The following is a 21,108-nucleotide window of genomic DNA, read 5'->3' on the forward strand; positions in this document are numbered from 1 at the left end:
AAGTGCCCTTTTTCTACCTTATAATTAATTGGTAGTGTAGCTGGGTATAGAATTCTTGGTTGGAAGTTATTAAACCTTCAGCATCTGGAAGCTATTGCTTCATTATCTTCTAGCTTCCAGGGCTGCTGTTGAGAAATCCAAATCCATTTTGATTTCTGTTCCTTTGCATGAGACCCATTTCTTGTCTCTGGAAGTTATAGAATCTTCTTTTTGATCATAGGTTTCCATGCCTTGATGTGAGCCTATTTTATCCATTATGCTGGACATTCCATGAATCTTTAAATTTGGAAACTCACATCAGGCAGGCTTGGGGGATTTCTTGAATTATATCACTAATGATGTCTTCTCTGTTTCATTTGCTCTCTCTTCTTAGCATTATCATTACTTGAGAGATTATTCAGATGCTGGCTTTCCTGAACTGGATCTCTAATTCCTTAATTTTTCTTTTCTATTTTTTCTTTTTGTCCTTCTACTTTGCTTTCTAGGAAATCTTCTAACCTCCTATTTATTTGTTAATATCAATTATCTTTTTTTTTAATTTCCAAGAACTCTTTTGTAGATATCTGAATCTTCATGTTTCATAACAAGCTGTTCCTTGCTTCATAGATGTAATGCTGCCAGCTATCTCTCTAAGGAAGTTAGTAACTGTTTTTGTTTTGCTTTGTTTTGTTTTCTTCTTCTTATATAGTCACTTTCCTCCAAGTTACTTTTTTGTGTTTGGCTAGTTGGTTGATTTTGACTACATGTTAGAAATTTTCCTCAGATGTCTGTAAATTCTAATTGGTCATATTTTTTTAAAGATTTTAATTAATTAATTTGAGAAAGAGAGAGAGAACGCAAGCAGGGGAACAACAGGCAGAGGAAGAGGGAGAAGCAGTCCCCTCACTGAGCAGGGAACTGATGTGAGATTCGAGCCCTGGACCCTGAGATCATGACCTAAGCCAAAGGCAGACATTTAACTGACTGAGCCACCCAGGCACCCCTGTCTGGTCATATTTAAAAGAGAGATTAAAAAACTGAGTTGGTGGGAGTTACCAACTGGGAGCCTCATAACTGTGCTCTGGTTACCCTGCTGATGGGGACAAATGTCCCTATCTTTAGCTGTCTCCTCTTGGGCTGGTCAGATTCTCCAGGAGAAGATTCCATCTCCAGGATGGATGATAAAGTCCTCTCTGTTGCATTCTGGGAGGCAAGTTGGGGCTAGGCACCTGGAGTGTTCAGCATTCAGAACGCATAGGCATACGCTCCTTTTATCTATCTGTTATTCAGAATGATTCCTAGGCCTTCAACTATGCCTGGCCCTTCTGATCCAGATCCCTTTGTTTTAACCTCTCCAGCAAACAACACTTCAGACTTCTGCTGCTGCAGAGGGCCAGTGGCCCAGCCAGGAAGAATAGAGGAAAGGTTCCAGGGATTGAACTATAGCACTTCTTAGATAGTTTTCTGCCAGTTTTCCTTGTTTTAGCTCTCTTTTATGGTCCTATTCCATACCTTATACTACTACTTCCTAAGTTGTTTTTTATTTTACAGGTTTTTGTGGGGGTTTTCTGGGTTTTTTGTTTGTTTGGGGGTTTGTGGGTTTTGTGGGGTTTTTTGCTTTGTTTTTTAGTTTTGATTTTTCCATGGTATAAATCATACTATTTCTCACTTCCCCACCACCACTACCACCACCAGCTTAGGGTTCTCCTGCCTCCAGGCTCCTATGGCAGTTACTGCTTATCATGCTTTCCAGCTTCTAAGAGGATCTTGCCATTATCTTCCCTCTGTTCTCTTGTCTTTGTAGGCTTAGGTTGTTGTTGTTGTTGTTGTTTTAAGCTCTGTTTTGTAGCATGTGTAGAGTTTCTGGAGGGTCCAAATTACATGGAATAGTTTGTTTTAAAATCCACCCTTCCATCTGTCATTTTTCTCTGGCAATAGACGTGGCTGCCTATATTTCTTTCCAGCTCAGAAATAACCTTTGAAAACTGACTCCTTCCATTCAGCCACGTTCATAAAACAAAACATTTCCATACCTTGACAATGCTTTGCTCACATTCCACTCCAAGAGCCAAGACTTTCCTCAAGATATCTTGACTTCAACTGTGTGGTTGGGTTGTCATGCAAAGGATGCAGGAATACCTCCCTGCTTTGCTCACCTCTTTCTCATTGCTGCCACTGCTGTTTGCGACCATCATCAATCCTTCATATCTGAGAATTATCAACACCATTGACGGAAAGTTGGTGTCACTATCCTGGGGAAGACATTTAAGCAAACTTCAGAGAAGTAAGACAGTAATGAAGTAATTTGTTCCTTAGGCTTAAATTTGTCAAGCAGTCATTATGATATTTTGAATTCAACATACCACCACTCTAATAATAATAATAATAATAATAATAACAATAATAATAATTATTATTATTATATGTGGGAAACAATGGTGCTATGGATGCTAGGAGATCGTGCTGGGGTATAGAATTAGGAAAACAGACAAAATCTGTTTTCACTCTCTGGGTCGGCATAAACATTTTGAAAGAGTATTGGAACACCTGGGTGGCTCAGTCAGTTGAGCATCTGCCTTTTGGTCAAGGCTCAGGTCATGATCTCACAGTCGTGGGACTGAGCCCCATGTGGGACTCTGTGCTCAATGCAAAGTCCCTTCAGATTATTTCTCTCTCTTCCTCCCCTCTACCCCTCACTGTCACACCCATGTGTGTGTGCTCTCTCTCTCTCTCAAATAAATAAATAAAATCTTAAAAAAAAAAAAAAAACCAGGGTAGCCCAGGTAGCTCAGCAGTTTAGTGCTGCCTTCGGCCAGGGCATGATCCTGGAGTCCCAGGATCGAATCCCATGTCAGGCTCCCTGCATGGAGCCTACTTCTCCCTCTGTCTGTGTCTCTGCCTCTCTCTCTCTCTCTGTGTGTCTCTCATGAATAAATAAATAAAATCTTTTTTAAAAATCTAAAGGGTGTTTAGATTTTTCTGAGCTTGCCCTCAGCTCATGGGGAGAACCAAGATCTTCCCTACTCTTCTCATCTTCCTTCTCCTCTCTAGGCCTGTTTCCCGAACTATCTACCTGATGAGGGAAGTGGAGCAGAAGATGAGCTCAGAGGTCCATGCAAGCTCACAGTCCAGGCCTTTCTAGGAAGAGGAAAGGGTGGGGTCCATGCCCTCAGTCTGGACATCTCTGCCTCCCTAGTGGACTGTGGGCTCCAGAGGACAGAATTTGCTTTATTCTCATCAGGGAAGACACAAAGAAGAAAGGGCAAGAAGCTCCTAAGAGATGACTTCTTACCCCATGTACAAGGAGAGCAGGGGCTGCTGGGAGATGTTCAGTGCCCCCAGGTATTAGACAGAAGTTGGGGCTGAACAGTAGGATGATGGTCTTGCCTGGACTGGGATTCCCCTCCCAGCTCTCCTAGACTACTCTGGATGACCCTGGCCCAGCCTCCGGCTGCCCATTGGCACAGGTAGCTCGGGGTGGGGGGCATGGAGTCATTCTTGGAGACCCTTACTCTGCCAGCTGAGTCCCTGAACGTCTACTGCCTTTCCTTGCAGCCACCTGCCGCTAGGCTTGGTGTGTGGCCTACAGGGTGAAAGGAGAACCCACAAGACCACGGAAGCCAAACACAGGAAGCACACAGGCAGCTGGGAGGAGGCAAAGGACCCAGGGCAGTTGATTTTTACAGCCCCACGACTGGCTTGGAGGCTCTGTGCCCATACCGCACATACTACTCCACACGCAATTCAAGGAAGGTGCCCTGTGGACGTGTTTAGATTTCTTCTCTTGGACCTTTCCAGCCTCATGCATTCATTCATTCACTCATTCGTTCGTTCTTCAAACACCTACATTCTTCAAAGCAACTTCGTTTGTGGAAAACCCTTCCTGCTCTGTCAAACCCTGCCTCTGTATATTCCTAACTGGCCTTGGGCAGCGTGTCTCCTCGTAATGTGGCAGGGGTGCTGTGAGCCTTAGAGACGCGCCAGGTAAGGTGCCTGAGGCTGCAGACTCAGTTCCGCAGCCAAATCCGGTAGGAGGCCCACAAGAAATCAGGTCTTGGGTGATCCACAAGTATGATTCCCTTGCAAAATAGGGCTCACAAGGGCTTCCTTGTGGGCCGGACAGCGAAGGGGGAGAGCGGACGGCTTCCCCAAGGGCGACCTCCGCGCCTGTAGACTAAAAGACTTGAAGGCTCGGCCTTGAGAGGGAGGAATTACCCGGGAGAGTGGCCACAGGTCCCCGCGCCCTGGAGGGAGGGGCGGGCGCTGCGGCGGGAAGGGGAGGAGGAGGCAGAGGAGGGGACAGGCCGGGCCAGCTCTGGCTCCGGGGCGCAGGGCGGAGCCCAGGCCGGCCCGCCCGCGCGCAGGTGAGCTAGCCGGGGCGGAGCGCAGCGCAGCCCGTGCCAGGCCCGCGCGCCCGCGGCCGCCGCTCCGAGCCGATCTCCCGCCGAGGCCGAGGCGCCGCCGAGCCATGGGCGGCCAGAGGTGCGGGGTCGCGCTCGCGCTGCTGGGGGTCCTGCTGCTGGGCGCCGGGCGCCTGCCGCGCCGAGCCGGTGAGTGCGCTGCGGCCCGGGGTGGCGCGCAGCGGGGACGGGCCCCCGAGGAGGGGAGGAGGGGTCCCGCGGAGCCCAGGGATGCCGGGTCCGGGTGACGGCGACGCGGCCGGGACGCCCTGACTGGACGGCCAGGGTCCCCGGCACCGCCGGCTCCGGGGCGCGCCGCGTCGGGGGGTGGCCGTGCGCTCCTGGTTCCGAGCGCCGCGGCACCTGGGAGTGTCCCCGAGGCGGGGGAGCCCGGCGCGCGGGGGGGGGGGGGGGGGGTGAGCGCCGCGCGCGCAGACGGCGCAGGAGGAAATAGGGTGCGTGCGCCCCGCCGAGCCCCGGGGACCTGCCGCGCGCCCGGGGCTTTACCTGGGGGCGCGGGGGCGGGCGCGGGGGCAGGCGCGGGGAGCGAGCCGTCCTGTCGCCCGGGCCGGGGAGGAGGTGCAAGACACCTGTGACTCGGCGCCCCGTAGCCCGGCGGATCCCCGCTTCCCCGGCCCGCGCTCTCCGTCCTCAGCTCCCCCGAAGTTCGGGAACTTTGATTTGAAAATGAAAGCGCGGGGCTGGGGAAGGCCGCCGGGCGTTAGTGCCTCGGGGGCGCCGCAGGCCCGCCGCGCCCCGCCCCGCCTCGGCCTCGGCGTCGGAGTCGGAGTCGCGCCTGCACTTTGCCCGCCGAAGGGGGTCGGCGAGGGGGCGCTCCCGAGGAGAGTGTGCGTTTCCAGTTATCCCGGTTGCGGGGAGGTGCCCTGCGGGTCCTGCGGGCATCGGAGCCACAAAGAACCTGGGGTCTCCGTGTAAGGACTTGAGGCCTCACTAGCGCAGGTGTTGTGATTTTTAAAGAGCTGTCCAGGAAGCGATTATGGCCTTTGATTATTCTTTGCTGCACCTAAGGGGGGAGGGGGTGTAGTTGGCAGGCGGGTAGGTTAGTGTGAATTAAATTAAGGAACAAAAAGAAGAAGAAGAAAAAAAAAAAAAAACAACCAAGCGGGTGCGCTGAGCTTTGGCGTTCTGGCACCTGCCACCATCATACACCCACGGGAAGGCTTCCTGGTTCCTGCCTCCGACAGCATCGGGGTGACATTGCTGCACATTCCATAGAACGTCTTAAGGCCTCATTTAAAACCTGGTGCACGGATGCATGTTTACTGTAATACACGTTCCCCGTCAGCCTTAACTTTCCAGATTTCCTTTGGAGACGAAAATCAGTTTAAGAATAAAGAGGTGATTTCGCTAGTGAAAACATGTGGCCTTGTGTGTGAGAGAAGGAAAAAATACATGTGTCCAATCGCACTTGGGAGCTGTGCTGAAACTCGGGATGGTTTGAGAGGTTTTGCATGGTCTGTGACAACCAGAACTCCTCCGGTAGGAATGTGGTGTAAATTAAGGCATTACTCATGACAAAGAGGACAGGCTGGCCCCAACTGGCCTCTGTGAATGCGCCTCCTCTGCTCCCCTGTGGCCTGGAGAGGCTGCCATCTTGGTCTCCGGAAGCTCCCGCAGAGTCCCTTCCTTCCAGGAAGTTCCTGACGTTTGGGTGTAAACACCGGGAGGCCTAGGAACTACCCGCTCACTTTCTTAAATCCTTCCTGTGGTCCCCAGACCTGGCTCTGTGTGGCCAGGTCACTGGGCCGAACTGAGGGCTGCGTCTTGGAGGTTAGAGCTGTTGTGGGGTGCAGGGGCCTTGCCTGAGGTCCTGCAGCTGGCCTAAGGGGTTCGGGGCCTTTGAGGAGTCACTGGAGTCTGTCCAGAAAAGGTGGAGAAAGCCAGAGAGCCCCGCACAGTGGATTGGTTTTTTAAATCTCTGAACTTTCCACGCAAAGACTCAGCAGAGTGAAAGTGAACTCGGTGTCCCTGCAGAGCTGAACCGCAGAGGGGTGTCTGTGTCTCAGGGTGCTGTGTTTGGGTGGGTTTGGTGTAACCAGCTGCTCTCCCACTTCCACGAGTGAAGAACTGGTTGAGCTGGAGTCATAACCTTGTTAAAACCTCAACCGGGGTGGCTTTTTGAGAACTGCGGAGGTACCAGAGTCTGGGCCAGCGACCCCATTCTTGCCGCCATTGTTTTTTGTCAGAACTGTGAGTAGACGTCAAGGCATGTGTTCACTCACCCTGGATGAGTGTGTGTTCATCATTCTTCAGATTCAAATGAGGAGCTGGCAGCTGTTGTCTGGAATGTGTAACTGGTAGGACCGAGCAGTCTCCCTCACCCCCACGGATCTCCGTGACTTACGGTCACAGACGCGGCTCTGCTGACTGTGGGGATGTGCTCTGGTGCTGGCCCATCGGCCTCCGGGCTCCCCTCAGATGCTGCCATTTTGTCTCGAAGACCTGCCCTGCCCCCACGCGTGCTCCTCTGGGGGTTCTCCCAGGCTCTCAAGGTAGGGGAAGGAAGTTGAAAACAGCAATTACAATGTTTCAAGTAATATATACTTATTGTAGAAAAATTGGTAAAAAGTATAACCAAAGTAAAAAATAATAATCTGTGAGCAAAGCACCTTGGTCACTTTGGTGCAATCTTATCATCTGTGTGTGTGTGTGTGTGTGTGTGTGTAAAGCCAAAACTGGGGCCATCCATCGTGTGGCTTTAACTAGTCCCCCATCATTGGACATGTAGGTTGCTTTCCACTTTTCCTGCTAAAAAGACAGAACATGTCCGACGATAGGGGACTACTTGTATCAAGTTTGATAAGACATTAAAAATTACGTAGCACAGTTCATATACTGACATAAAATGGTGTCATCTTTGTGTTGTCGAAGTTATAAAATAGTATAAGCTGGATAATCCCATTTTGATATATCTGAGAACAGGTTCTTGTTTACTATATTATTCTGCACTTTCTCGATGATTCTGTCCCACTGAAACTCTAGAAATGGAATTCCCGGCGTGAAAAGTAGAGAAAATGTTAGGGAGGTTGGACACCTCCTCCCCTTTGGCCCTGTGGTGAGCTCATCCTGTGGTCCTGGTGTACGTTCCAGCCCGCGTGTGCGAGTGTGTGGTTTCCACACTCGCAGGCTATCCTCACTGTTTCAGTGACATCTATGGAAGAAGCCTTTTCCTCCCTCTAGTTCAGCAAGCAGGGTCTGACAGTGTTGGCAGATGTTCAAGAATCTTAGGGGCACCCCAGCTAGATGGTACTAATAGTCCAGCAGTGGTTTTTGTTGTTGTTGTTGTTGTTGTTTTGCCAAAAACTAACCAAACAAACAAAAACCCAGGGGTGCCTGGGTGGCTCAGTCGGTTAAGTGTCTGCCTTTCATTTCAGATGATGATCTCAGGGTCCTGGGATCAAGCCCTGTTCAACAGGGGGTCTGCCTCTCTCTCTCTCCCTCTGCCCTTCCCCCCACTTGTCTGCACTCTCTCTCTCTCTCTCTCTCTCTCAAATAAATAAATAAAATCTTAAAAAAAAAAACCCAGAACTGAATCCCCTGGCTTATAACACAAGTCTTACCTAGGACTCTGACTTGGGTTTAGGTCGGGGAGGGGATGGAGTTTGCTGGTCAGAAGGATTCCTGATTGAGCTCAAGGTAGGTGGGGCGGTAGGGGTGACAGGACCCCTGATGTGTGAGACCCATGGCTAAGGCTCTCCACCTGAGTGATTAAGAAAAGTTCATACCCTCTAATTATCATTCTAAATTATAAAAATTATCCCACAATCAAATTATTTCAAACCACTTCCGACAGCCTTGTAATTAGCCCTTCACCTTCTCCCAGGCAGCTGGCAACGTTCTAGACAAGCAGGCTAGGAGAGCCAAGTTTGCTACCTCATCTCCCTTTAGCCTTGGGTTTGTATTCAGTACATCATTTTTTAAAATCACTAACTACTACTTGTCATAGCTAACACATATTGAGCATCTGCTCTGTGCCAGCCACTCTTCTGAATATTTTATATGTCAGCATGGCTTGCTTACCATCAGTAAGTAATTCATTCTTTAAAACCAGGCATTCTGCATGAAAATACTAACTGATGCCCTATGTTTCATTATTTCATATGGGAAAAACAATAACAACCCAATGCACGACAACCTAACCCCACACACACACACAGTGTCCAAAAGCATAATGAAACACAGAAAGACACCCATCTATAATTAACACCCAATTTTATTCAGTGTGAAATACATAAGACATCACTTCCGGATTGCCAAACCGTGTATATGGTTCTTTGCAGACAGCTGCTTTGTGTGTAGGAGCTTGCTGTACCCCCACCCCACAGGCACTCGGGGCATCTCCACTAGATCCTGACACTCCACCTATTGTATTTGCATTGTAGATTGAGACCTTCTGAGTTCCATTTTGTTTAAAATGTTGTGTTTGAATCTATAAATATTCATGTTTCCTCTATAGACACCCAGAAAGAACTATGATGGAGGAAACAAGGTTTGAGTAATAACAACTCCTCTGCTTTCTCCTGAGAAAATGTAAATTGAGGAGGTGCTCTTGAGTAAACCTGCTAGTGTTTTACCTCTCCATCCTCAAGCAAGTACCCCCATGAAGACCCCTGTATTGAGCACAGAGAGGTCAAGTAACTTGCCCAGGGTTACCCAGCTGGTAGGTAGTGGTGCTGAGATGGCAGCCCAGGTAGCCGGACTGCAGAGCCCAGCTCCTGTCACTGGTGTGCCGTAACCCCTTTGCACAGTGGGGCTCCTGAAGGCAGCATTCGCTAGTGCTCTCAGAGGACTACACATCTGCGCTCCAGACGTGTCTTTTCATTTAAAACAAAACAAGCAACGCTTATCAAGTGCTGTGTTCATATTTGTTCTGGGGATGTGTATGTGCTTTTAATATTCAAAGAATTTAAGGACTGTGCTTTGAAAACACCTGGACATGGTAACAAAAATTCAAAGAGTAGGAAAGGGCACATGGGAAGAAGTACGTCCCTGTCCACCACCGACCCCAGGCTTTCTCGCAGAGGCAGCCATGGTTTCCTGTGCATTGTTCTTGAGCTATTCTATGCGTGTACACACTTACAAATGTATGTGCCTCCCTTCTTTACACAGCAGGAGCATAACCATAGTATATGAGATAGGATATGTCTCACATGCTGCTTGATTTTGTTCATCTTTTGTGATTTTGTCCATCCCGTGCTCACTCCAGATTAGAACACATTCTTTTTGCCGGTTGCATAATATTCCTTGTCATGGGTGCACCATGATATATTTCACCAGCCCCTGACTGGTAGGTTGTTTCCAGTCTTTTGTTCTTATTTATTTAAAATTTTTTTAAGATTTTACTTATTTATTTGAGAGAGAGAGAGAGAGAGCGCGTGTGAGCAGAGGGAGGGAAAAGCAGACTCCCCACTGAGTGTGGAGCCCAACGTGAGGCTTGATCCCAGAACCCTGAGATCATGACCTGAGCCAAAGGCTTAACCCACTGGGCCAGCCAGGCACCCTGGTCTTTTATTTTTATAAACAGAGCTTCAGTGACCGTACTTGCAGTTGACTTCATTAGGCATATAGACAAGTTAACCTGTGAGTGAAATTCCTGGAGGAGGGAATTACTGGGTCAAAGGATTTGTATAGAAAGTATCAAAGAACAAATGGAGCGAAGTGAGTAACAGAAGTGAGATAACCTGCCCAGGGTCACAGCTAATGAGTGGTGGCTCGGATCTGTGAATCTGGGCAGACTTGTTCCAGAGTGCAGACTCGGTACCTCCCCACGCTGGGGTTTACTCCTTCCTTTAGTCTTTCCAGTTCAAACTAACCATAAGTTTTAGGGGAGAGAAACGTTTTTAACTTCCTTCTAAGTATCTACTTTCCCCTAAGCACTCAGCCTGCCAGGAGTCCTGCAGATAGTGGTAGCTTGAGAGCACCTCATGTTGACACTGAAGAGTGATTTGTTTTTTACTGACTTTTTCATAGGTGAGTCTCATGGTTAAGGTATAACCCACTCTAAGCTGCTGTAACACAAAAACCCAAACATGGGTAATGCCTTGACCACATCAGGTGTGTATTTATTGCTCATCTAAGATCCCAAACAGGGGATCTTCTCCAAGCAGTGATGAGAACCCAGACTCCTTCACCTTCTGGCTCATCCACATCAAACTGATGGAAGACAGAGGACTGCAAAGTGGCTCACGTGGGAGGGTTTTATGGCCTGAGCGTGGGGGTTGTTTCACATCCTTTGTGCTGCCTTTCTCTTGGCTAGAACTCAGTGGCATGGCCCCATCCCCCTGGAAAGGAGACAGAAATGTAGTCCAGATGTGACCCTGGAAGAAGTTAGCCTTGTCCAATTGGCAAGTCAGTGGGCAGGGTAGGAAGAGTACCAGACTTAAGAGTCAGGGGCGCATGGTGGTGACCTCAAGTCTTGTTAACGGTGAGCTTTCAGACATGAAAAAGTTGCCTCGTCTCTCTAGGTCCCGGTTTTCCAATCTTTAATGTAGGGATTTGGACCATGAAGAGGAAGCACCAGCCCTAATGTTGTATGATCTGATTTAAACCAAAGCTGATCTGTGGACTCCTGGAGATCCCTGAGTTGGAGGAACAGATCAGACCGGTTCATATCCAACCCCCATGAGTTTAGCGGGTGGAACTGACTGGCACATGGCTGGCATTTAATAAATTATGTGTGGAATGAATAGACGGGTACTCCAAGTCAACTCTCAAGCGAGTCTTTTTAGGAGGCAACAAGCTCCAGAAGTTAGATGACTTCTTTGGGTCACATTGTTGGAAGGAGCTGAGGGCCGGAAGTAGTTTTTTTTTTTTAAGATTTTGTTTATTTATCCATGAGAGACACACACAGAGAGGCAGAGACATAGGCAGAGGGAGAAGCAGGCTCCATGGAGGGAGCCCGATGTGGGACTCGATCCTGGGACTCTGGGATCAGGCCCTGAGCCAAAGGCAGATGCTCAACCCCTGAGACACCCAGGTGTCCCAAGGGCCAGAAGTTCTAAACCTTGGGTCTTCTGGCTCCAGATCCAAGGCAGATCACACAGAAGGGGAGGAAGAGGGAGGCTCGGTCCTGGAGAGTAGAAAACAAGAGAATGTGGATTGACAGAGAGAACCATAGCTCTCTGTGTTCCTGCAGAGGGTAGAGGAGACCTCCCTAGTGATCCAGGTCCTCGGCCTCTCACCAGGACCTGGGGCCTTCACTGCATAGAGCATGTGCTAAGTCTCTGCTGGTCCCCTGAAACCTGTGCTCAGGAAGCAGTGGGTGGGGTTGGCAGTGGATCCACCGAATGCAAACTCCCTCCTGGAAACTTGCCAGGGAATCACCAGAAAATGATGAGGACTTGCTTGTGATGCAGTGAAGGAAGCAGGGAGTAAAGTTGTGTGCGTGTGTGTTTGTGTGTGTGCATGTGCACGCAAACATGACTCATGTCATCTTACTATCTTTCTGTCCATCTTATGTGAGCTCAGGAAAAGAGACTGGAAGGAAAGAAGTCCCACCATGAAGTGCCTGGCCTCTCGTGGTGGCTCAGCACAGTCCCCCTCTGTGGACGGTTTGCTGGTGGCAGTAATGATTGTGACAAGGACTTTGTATTGTCCTGTATGTTCTCCCCATTTTAGCCATATTGCCCCCACAGCATCCTAACTGGGTGGTTTGGTTTGCTTTGGTTTTCTCTAAATAGTGATCCTGGAATCTGTGAGAGAACACAATAGAAAATCAGAATTTGCCTTACAGAGATGCGCTTCACAAACTTGTATGAAATTAAAAGTTCTTTCTTCAACTGCTAGACTTACAAAAAGTAATCTGCCCTTCTCGAATCTCTCCTGAGCAGAGGAGCCCAGGACCGGGGCACCTCTGATGGCCTTACTGGCCTGACTTTGCCCGGGAGGGGCTGTCCTCTTGCATCAGCCATCCAGTGCAAACACCACTCAGCACTATGACTCCAAAGCCATTACATGCCCCACTTCACAGGAGGAGCATCTTTAAGTAATAAATTTGGAAATATCTTGAAAGAATAAAATAAAACCCTTCCATAAACACAGACGATGTAGCTTTCTTTAAGTTTTAAGTGAAGTGCAGATACTTCTGACCCTCCGTGACAGAAGACCAGAGGATTCTGGGTGAAATATGCCATTTCTACAAAAATATGCGAAGTACCAATCTGCTGCCTGTGTCTGGGATGATAGAACATAGTCTCCAGAAATGAGTTTCATCAAATTTTATGAGTCCCAAAAATCACATGGAGCATAAGTTAAGCTGTTGTTTTGGGTGTCGGGTCTGCCACGTGGCCATGCACGATACCACACAGTGCTTGAAGCCACAAGGAGCCTTCTGTAGCACTCAATAATGTGTGGTCCAGCTGGGAGCTGGCCTGGGATAGTGTCTGTCCAGGCACATGCTGTTCATCCAAACAGATACCTTATCTTCTGCTGCTGATCTGGTGGAAGGAACATCAGGCTATTTCAAACAGAAATGTTTGGCTAAAAACAGCGTTGAACCTGAAAACCATTTGCAAATGTTTGGTGAGAGGTCCAGAGACATCATGAGGGATGCAGAGATAAAGGCCCTGATGGGAAGAGCTCGTGGCATCTCCTGGACCGAGATAGACACCTGGCTCTTGTGTGGAGTGGTACAGCACCATGGAGGTGAGGCCAAGAGCCAGCAGTGCAGTGGGAGGCACTCTTATATGTGCTGCTCCTGCTGGAAGCCTCTGCTTTGCTGGAGGCCTCCGACAGCTGCGAACACGGTCGTCAGGAGGATTCAGCAGTAGTGATGGGCTGTCCTCACTGCTGAGCGCCATGTGACAAGTCTGACTGGAGCTGGCCTTGAAGCATCTCCAAGTCATAAGCCCAGCACTGCTCAGTCACCATTGGCTTCTGGGTTCTTGCTCACCTCTGCATTTCTCACGTCCTCAGACCATGCATCCCCAAGGGCCCAGGAAACTGGCAGAGGGAGAGGGGAGCAGAGAAATGGAAGGATTTGAGCCAGAGGTCTTAATGGGATCACAGTTACCTGCTGGCTTCTCAGAAGCAATCTCATTCAGACAAGCATTGGGATAGGGCAAAGCTTGGTTCAAATCCTGACTCCCCCACCTCCTAACTAGGTGGCTTGGGCTAGTTACTTAGCCTCCTTAAGACTCAATGTCCTCAGTTCCAAACAGGGACCCAGCAGCACCTCGTGGGTAGCTGGAGGTTAGAATGAAATCATGTCTGTAAATCACTTAGCACCGGGTCTGGACTGGAACAGATTCCTCAGCTAATGAGAATTGCTATTTCTTTGATTATTTGATTATTTGACTTGAGCCCAAGAAGAACTTGGAGATTTTTAAGAGCAGACAGTCTGGATGTAGCTACCAAGCCATAGCCTCTGTAACCAGGTCACTCGTGAGAGACATTTAGGTAGTTCTCAGGCCTCTGCTACCACATGCTGTGCTTGGGTTTCTATCCCAGCACAGTTGACTTTGGGCATGTGTGAGGGCATCTCATGGGAAGTGCCTAGCAGTGAAGCTGCTGGATTTAAAATTGAAAGAAGTCATTGTCAGTGACACTAGAACAAGTTTTTAAAAATTGCAAGTGAGCACCTACACACACATACACACATTATATGTGTATTTCTTGTTAGCCAAGGAACTGACCAGACCAGTTTTATATAACTTTAATGCCATGCTCAATTACTCTGAGGAATGAATGAGAACACCCCAGTAGGCTTCTGAGGATTATAGCTATTCTTGTGAGCAGGTGTCATACCCCGAGACCTGCCAAGCTGTGGAAGCAGAGCTGGACCCCTGCCTTTAATCCCCTCCCAGAGATGAAGAATTACCCAACCAGCCTAGAAGTTGCTGACAATCTTATCAGGCACTTCAGCCTTGGGCTAAATCTATCAGGAGCAAGTTCTCAACTTGTCAGAACATGGAAGACGTTTTCAAATTGTAAACAGTGCTTGGGTCGTCTTACAGACCATCACTGAACACTTGCATCAACATCTTCCAGCCTCCCTGGTCTGTGCCTGTGTGGGGAATATAATCCAAGTTCAAGCCAGGACCCTGGGACCCAGGGAAGGTATGTGTCACTGGCACCTTGAAACTCTAGGTAAGCATCTAGATAAGCTCCTTGTCCTGGTAGCTAGAGACTGGGAAAAACCCAAATGTCCATCGTTAGAAGCCTGGTTAAATAGATCATGGTACATCGCAACAGTAGAATGCTATGTAGCCATTTAAGGCAATTGGGTAGTTTTTAATATACTGATGTGGAGTGACATCAAGATATATTATGGACAAAAAAAACGTAAGATTCAGAACAGTGAGTATAGCATGTTGCCTTTGGCAAAAGAAAATGAAATGAAATATAATCAGGGTGGCATATAGATATATCTTACATATTCACAGATTCCCTGTGTAAGGACACACAAGAAGCTGGTATCAGTGGTTGCGCCTGTAGATTCAAGATAAAAGTAAGGCTTTTTTACTGATCAAAAGACTCGTTTTTTCTTTGTGCTTCATGTATTATTTATATAAATGTAAAAGATATCTTTCAGCCTTATTAAGATATAAAATAAAGCTATAAAATTAAGCTCTAAAATACACGGCAGAAGATTCACCAATCACAATGGCACTATTCCATGAGTCCTGTCAAATGCAGGATAACATCCCTACCACCCTGCAAAGTTCCTCCAGACCCCTCTGCAGTCAATTTCCAGGCAACCATTGATTGGCCTTTAGCCTTCTATCACCAAAGTTTTCTTTAAAAATAATTTTAGGGCACTTGGGTGGTTCAGCCGGCTAAGCATCTGCCTTTGGCTCAGGTCATGGTCTCAGGGTCCTGGGATCCAGCCCCATATTGGGCTCCCTGCTCAGTGGGGAATCTGCTTCTCTCTCTTCCTCTGCCTGCCACTCCCCCTGCTTGTGCGCTCTTTCTCTGTCAAATAAATAAATAAAATCTTTTAAAAATAATAATAATTCTAAATTTAAAAAAATGCAAAGCCAGGTATGCATCAGCGATCAATAGTTTTGTTAAAAAACAGATCTTGTGGGCAGTCCGGGTGGCTCAGCGGTTTAGCGCTGCCTTCAGTCCAGGGCGTGATCCTAGAGACCTGGGATCGAGTCCCACGTCAGGCTCCCTGCATGGAGCCTGCTTCTCCCTCTGCCTGTGTCTCTGCCTCTCTCTCTCTCTCTCTCTTTCTCTCTATCTCTCATGAATAAATAAATAAAAATCTTAAATTAAAAAAAAGATTAAAAAAAAACAGATCTTGTGAATATAGATACTGTCTGCATGAAGCCTACAGTTGCTTCCTGCAAGAATTTGGTTGTGTAGAAAGATTGCAGTAAAGGACAGTAAAAATTCCTGTCACTAGGAATTAGGGAACTAATGACGAAAGCCACCTTCTCCACTTGGAGCAACTTTTCTTGAAGAGCAAATTGCTGCATTTCTCCCCCAATGCACTCTTAGAGTCTAGTACTGAGCAGGCCTAGAGAATTTGATTTTTGCCTAGGAAGTCTTTGAAAAATCTTGTCCAGCCTTAAGCCATTTAGTAATAAGTCCCAACCATTCCACAGACCTTGCAGGGCCCCTGTGCTAGATGGTAGATATACAGAGGTAGGAAACTTGAGTCCCTTGCTCTGCAGGGACTCACCATCTAAAAGGGATTCAAACATGTAAACTGGGGGCTGCAAATAAGAGGTCTCGGCTTGATGTGTTTTGAAATAAAGCTGAATCACAAAGTATTTAGTAGAGCATGCACCCTCTGATTCCGCAAATACTCCATGTTGGCTTTTCCTCATTTACTCTGCCTGCGGCCCAAAAGCTGAGTTTGAGACACTGTCCAATGTGATAAGTACACTTGAAAGATATATGTATAAAAACTGCAGTGAAGTTTGGGGATGGAGACTAGCTCTCATAGGCAGGAAAAGAGAAGGAGGAAGACAAGGTGTTCTGGTGTCTGAGGTCTGTGGGACATCACAACAAACCGTGAGGTTGGCTCTGTCATTCATTAACAATCCCACAGTGTTGTTTTGACATTTCCAGAGCAACCTTCCCACCAGTTAGCAAGACAACTTGCTAACTGATCCATTATCTGGAAAAATGTAATTAAAGGTGATCCTTCAACATCCAGATGGCCAACAGACACATGAAAAGATGCTCAATATCACTCGTCATCAGGGAAAGGCAAATCAAAACTACAGTGAAATACCACCTTACACCTATCAGAATGACTTAAATCAAAACCACGAGAAACGACAGGTGTTGGCGAGGATGCAGAGAAAGGGGAACCCTCTTGCACCGTTGGTGGGAATGCAAACTGGTGCAGCCACTCTGGAAAACAGTATGGAAGTCCCTCAAAAAGCTAAAAATAGAACTACCCTAGGATCCAGCAATCATACTACTAGGTATTCACCCAAACAATACAAAAGCGCTAATTCAAAGAGATACAAGCACCCTGATGTTTACAGCAGTAGTATCTACAACAGCTAAATTATGGAAGCAGCTCAAGTATCCATCAATTGATAAATAGGTAAAGAAGATATGGTAGAGATATAGATATCTATAGATACCACACACACAATGGAATATTACTCAGTCATAAAAAAGAGTGAAATCTTGCCATTTACAAAACATTGATGGAGCTAGAGAATACCATGTTAAGTGAAATAAGTCAGCCAGGGAAAGACAAATACCGTATGATTTCACTCATATGTGGAATTTAAAAAACAAAACAAACAAGCAAAGGGGAAAGAAAAAAAGAGAGAGACACACCAAGAAAGAGACTCTACTATAGAGAATAAACTGATGGTTACCAGAGGGAAGGGGAGGTGGGGGGGGGGGAATGAGTGAAGTAGGTGAAGGGGATTAAGGAGCGCATTTGTCTCGATGAGCACCCAGTATTGTATGGAAGTGTTAAACCACTATATTGTATACCTGCAACTAATATTACACTATGCGTTAACTAACTGGAATTTTAAAACTTTAAAAAAAAAATCATGATCCTTCAATGTATGATTTATAACTGGAACCAGCTCTAGGAGCAAAACAAAATGTAGTTGAATGAGGATTAAATGCCCTGTTGCTCTGGGAATTTCTAGCTGGTTTTGTTCCCATCCTCCTCTTACTTCCTGATAATAACACTTAACAGTAGGATCAACTCCTGTTGTACGGAAGGAATGTGGCTCATGAAATGCAAAGTGCTCAGAACCACAGTGTCTTCTCTCCCTTTCAGGAATAACCATCTGCTTTTTTCTTCCACCTGCCAACACAATGTGTTTTGGGGCCAGGCTCCTCAAAACCCTCATCTTGGTATTCTTGATCCCTCAATGCTGTTTTTTTATCTCCCTGAATGTTTAGCATGATAACCTTAAGATCACTGGCTAGTCCCAATACTGGCACTGTCCAGGTGTCAATACACCTAGCCTTGTTGATGTAACTTTTTCCATGATGGTTGAACCCCTATAATATCCATTCTTATTGGTTTAAGACCTGCCATGTCAATATCTTCTGTAACATACCTCCTTGTGGACATAACACTTTTCCGTAACAACCACCGTTCTCTTATAGTGGTCCTCCTCAGTGATGAGACATCTTCCATAATCTTGTTGACACCTCCTATAATCACCACCTTCTGATGTAATGATGTAATGTATCCTATAATGGCCCTCCTCATTGACATAACACTTCTTGGAAGCTGTCCTAGCCCCAAGGTGAGGAAAGCATATGCCTGTCTGGCCCCAAAGATTTCCGGGAATGTGCAGCCTTCCTTCGCTGAGCTATTTTACCCTGGGCCACCTGGTGTGCCAAAGAAATCACTTTATTGACCTGGCCTGTGGTCATTTGAGATAGCCTCATCCAGAGACTTGTGTTGACACCCCCTTACCCTTTAAGAATGCTGGAAACATCAATAACAGCAAGAGGCACTGATCCCTAATCACTAAAATGAGAGATTCAAACAGAAGGTTGTATTCCCTGTAGGCTGCCCTGGCTTCTGCAGTGGTGATACATGCACTCTCTCTAGTTATATCCCCATGAATAACCAAGAGTTTGGGCTTTTGCAGTCAAGAAACTGGTAGACCTAAGGCCCCCCAAAAATCCATTTCACCCCCCCTCTCAGCTGCCACTTGGTGACAGCTGACATCCCCTGGCTGCACATGCTGCTGTCTGTCCTTCTGGTTGCAGCAAGGTTGGAGTGAGGGGTGAGTCAGCTGGTGGTCACCCTCCAGACTGTGATAAACACAGAGTAGATCCCTGCCAGAGTATCAGGAATAAAGGTAGGGAAGGAGGTGGTAAGATGTCAGAGACGGCAGGGTGAGTGGACATCATTCTTTGCCTAGGACTTGTCATTCATGAGGAGAATTGGGATCAGGGCTCTGAGGGGCAAAATGACAGGCCAAGAAAGGGGCTCAAACGGGGCAAACAGGCTTGTTTTGGATGACTAGGCTCCTGCCTACCTATAGAACACAGCCTGTGTCACAGGGGCCTGGACACCAGGGCAAAGGGTAGTGTTGATATTCAGAGTGGGTGTTGGAAAAGCAAACATGACACTTCTCTCTGTGTTGGTGGTGCTGAGTGCTATAACTGAAGCAGACCCCTCCCTGGACGGGGTTGGGGCAAATGCTTGGTTTACCCCAAACCTACCCAGCAGCCTGTGACCTTGAGTGTGATATCTTGGAGTAACAGGCATGCCTGGGCTTTGGAGTCAGGCAGTCCTGGGTTTGAATCTCAGCAATGCATCTTCCCAGCTGTGAATGTGAACAGTTTACCAAAAGGATATATAGAGAAAGTACCCAGTACGTGGCAAATATTGAACACATGAAGGTGGTAAGTTATTGCCATCATTCCCAGAGGCCACCCTCCACCAGCCCTTAGCTTTGGCCAGCCCCTACACAGCCTAACATTTCTGGACTCTTGGGGTGTTAGGGCCAGGCTTCCCGCTGGCTCTCTCCTTGGTTTCTGGGTTTCATCAGAGGATACTCTTCTTACTCTTGCTCTGCCCACTGGGCCAGGTGAGATGACCAGGCATTAGCTCTCTTGACCACATCATCACCTTCCCTCTGACCCACTCACCTGTCTCCCTGTCACCTTCCAGCATCTGGACACTAAAGTTTTACAGTAAATACAATGTGTTTGGACATCCTCATTGATGTACACTTCCAGACAAGCAGTCCACTTGACAAGCACCATAATGGTAACTCAGCTCAGAAGGGAAAGCTCCAGAGCACCTGAGTGCTTCAATTGGTTGAGCATCTGACTCTTGATTTTGGCTCAGGTCATGATCTCAGGATTGTGAGTTTGAGCCTTATATCAGGCTCTGCACTTAGCAGAGTCTTCTTCTCTCCCTCTGCCCTCCCTGCATACTCTCTCTCTTAAATAAATAAATAGAAGAAGAAGAAGAAGAAGAAGAAGAAGAAGAAGAAGAAGAAGAAGAAAAAGAAAAAGAAGAAGAGGAGGAGGAGAAAAAAAGAAGAATGTATGTGGGGTTTATTTGTGGGTAGTGGAAGGATGAGTACTCTCTTCCCTTTTTTATTTTTTACCACAATTAAGTGAAGCACCCCTATGGTCCCAAGCCTTGCTTTGTAACATGTACCTACCAGCACATCTGCTTCCAACCCTACCCTCAAAGGAAGTCTTGGCACACCCCACAGCGTCCCTCCCACATGGATGCACAAGCCTAACTCATTGCACACCAGGTTCAGACCACTACTCAGGCTTCAATCAGAGCCCAACAGGTTTTCATCCTCCTTCTTCGGAGTTGAATAAACAACAGTTTGTTGGGGTGCCTGGGTGGCTCGGTGGTTTAGCGTCTGCCTTCAGCCCAGGGCATGATCCTGGAGTCCTGGGATTGAGTCCCACATCAGGCCCCCTGCATGAAGCCTGCTTCTCCCTCTATGTCTCTGTTTCTATTTGTGTCTCTCAGGAATAAATAAATAAAAATCTAAAAAAAAAAAAAAAAAAACAGTTTGTTGTAGCCAGAAGTGTGAAACTCTGCAAGAGCCTAAGACCTGGAGGGCAGAGATTTTGAATTGTTTGTGGACAAGAGCTGGTACTCAGCACTCTGCAAGCACAAAGAGGGACTCAGAAGAGGTTTGGTGCATGCCCAGGAGGACAGAAGGAGGCCGGGGTAGAGGGTTTGAGTCTCTCATCAGGGCAGGTTTCAAATAGCCTTTTGGGGGTGGGAGATTAAAAACTTTTTTTGAGGCATAAAAAATACATAAAAAGTGTACAGCTTGATACATTTTCCATATGTATATACATGCATACATATTTGTGTGTGTGTGTGTGTGTGTGTGTGTGTATACTTCCAGTACCCCAGAGTTTTTCCTTCCTTGTTAATACCTGTCTCCCAGAGGATCACTGTTCTGACTTATGTAAGTACAGGTTGGTTTTTCTTCCGAACTTGATACAAATGGATTCCTACCACATGTAGTCTTTTGTGTATGGATTCTTGTGCAGTCATCTCTGCTAACTTTTTGTTTGTTTGTTTTTGTTTGTTTTAAAGATTTTATTTATTTATTCATGAGAGACCCACACAGAGAGAGAAAGGCAGAGACACAGGTAGAGGGAGAAGCAGGCTCCATGCAGGGAGCCCGACACAGGACTTGATCCCGGGTCTCCAGGATCAGGCCCTGGGCTGAAGGTGGCACTAAACCTCTGAGCCACCCGGGCTGCCCAACTCTCTGCTGACTTTGTATCAGAAGAACCTGGACAACTAATCTCCATTGGCAAGGCA

At 47.3% G+C, this 21,108-nt stretch overlaps 1 protein-coding gene across 1 annotated transcript in view; it reads left to right on the top strand.

The window, feature by feature from the left end:
• Positions 1-4,370: 4,370 nt before the first annotated feature.
• The window catches only part of CDCP1 (CUB domain containing protein 1), a 57,839-nt gene continuing 41,101 nt past the window's right edge, over positions 4,371-21,108 (top strand). The window contains exon 1 of the mRNA XM_077859197.1: positions 4,371-4,529. Coding sequence (XP_077715323.1) covers positions 4,448-4,529 — 82 coding nt within the window. The 5' untranslated portion in view covers positions 4,371-4,447. The remainder of the gene's footprint in view (positions 4,530-21,108) is intronic.

This window comes from Canis aureus, chromosome 19 (genome assembly GCF_053574225.1).
Source record: "Canis aureus isolate CA01 chromosome 19, VMU_Caureus_v.1.0, whole genome shotgun sequence".
In the NCBI taxonomy this organism is placed as follows: domain Eukaryota; kingdom Metazoa; phylum Chordata; class Mammalia; order Carnivora; family Canidae; genus Canis; species Canis aureus.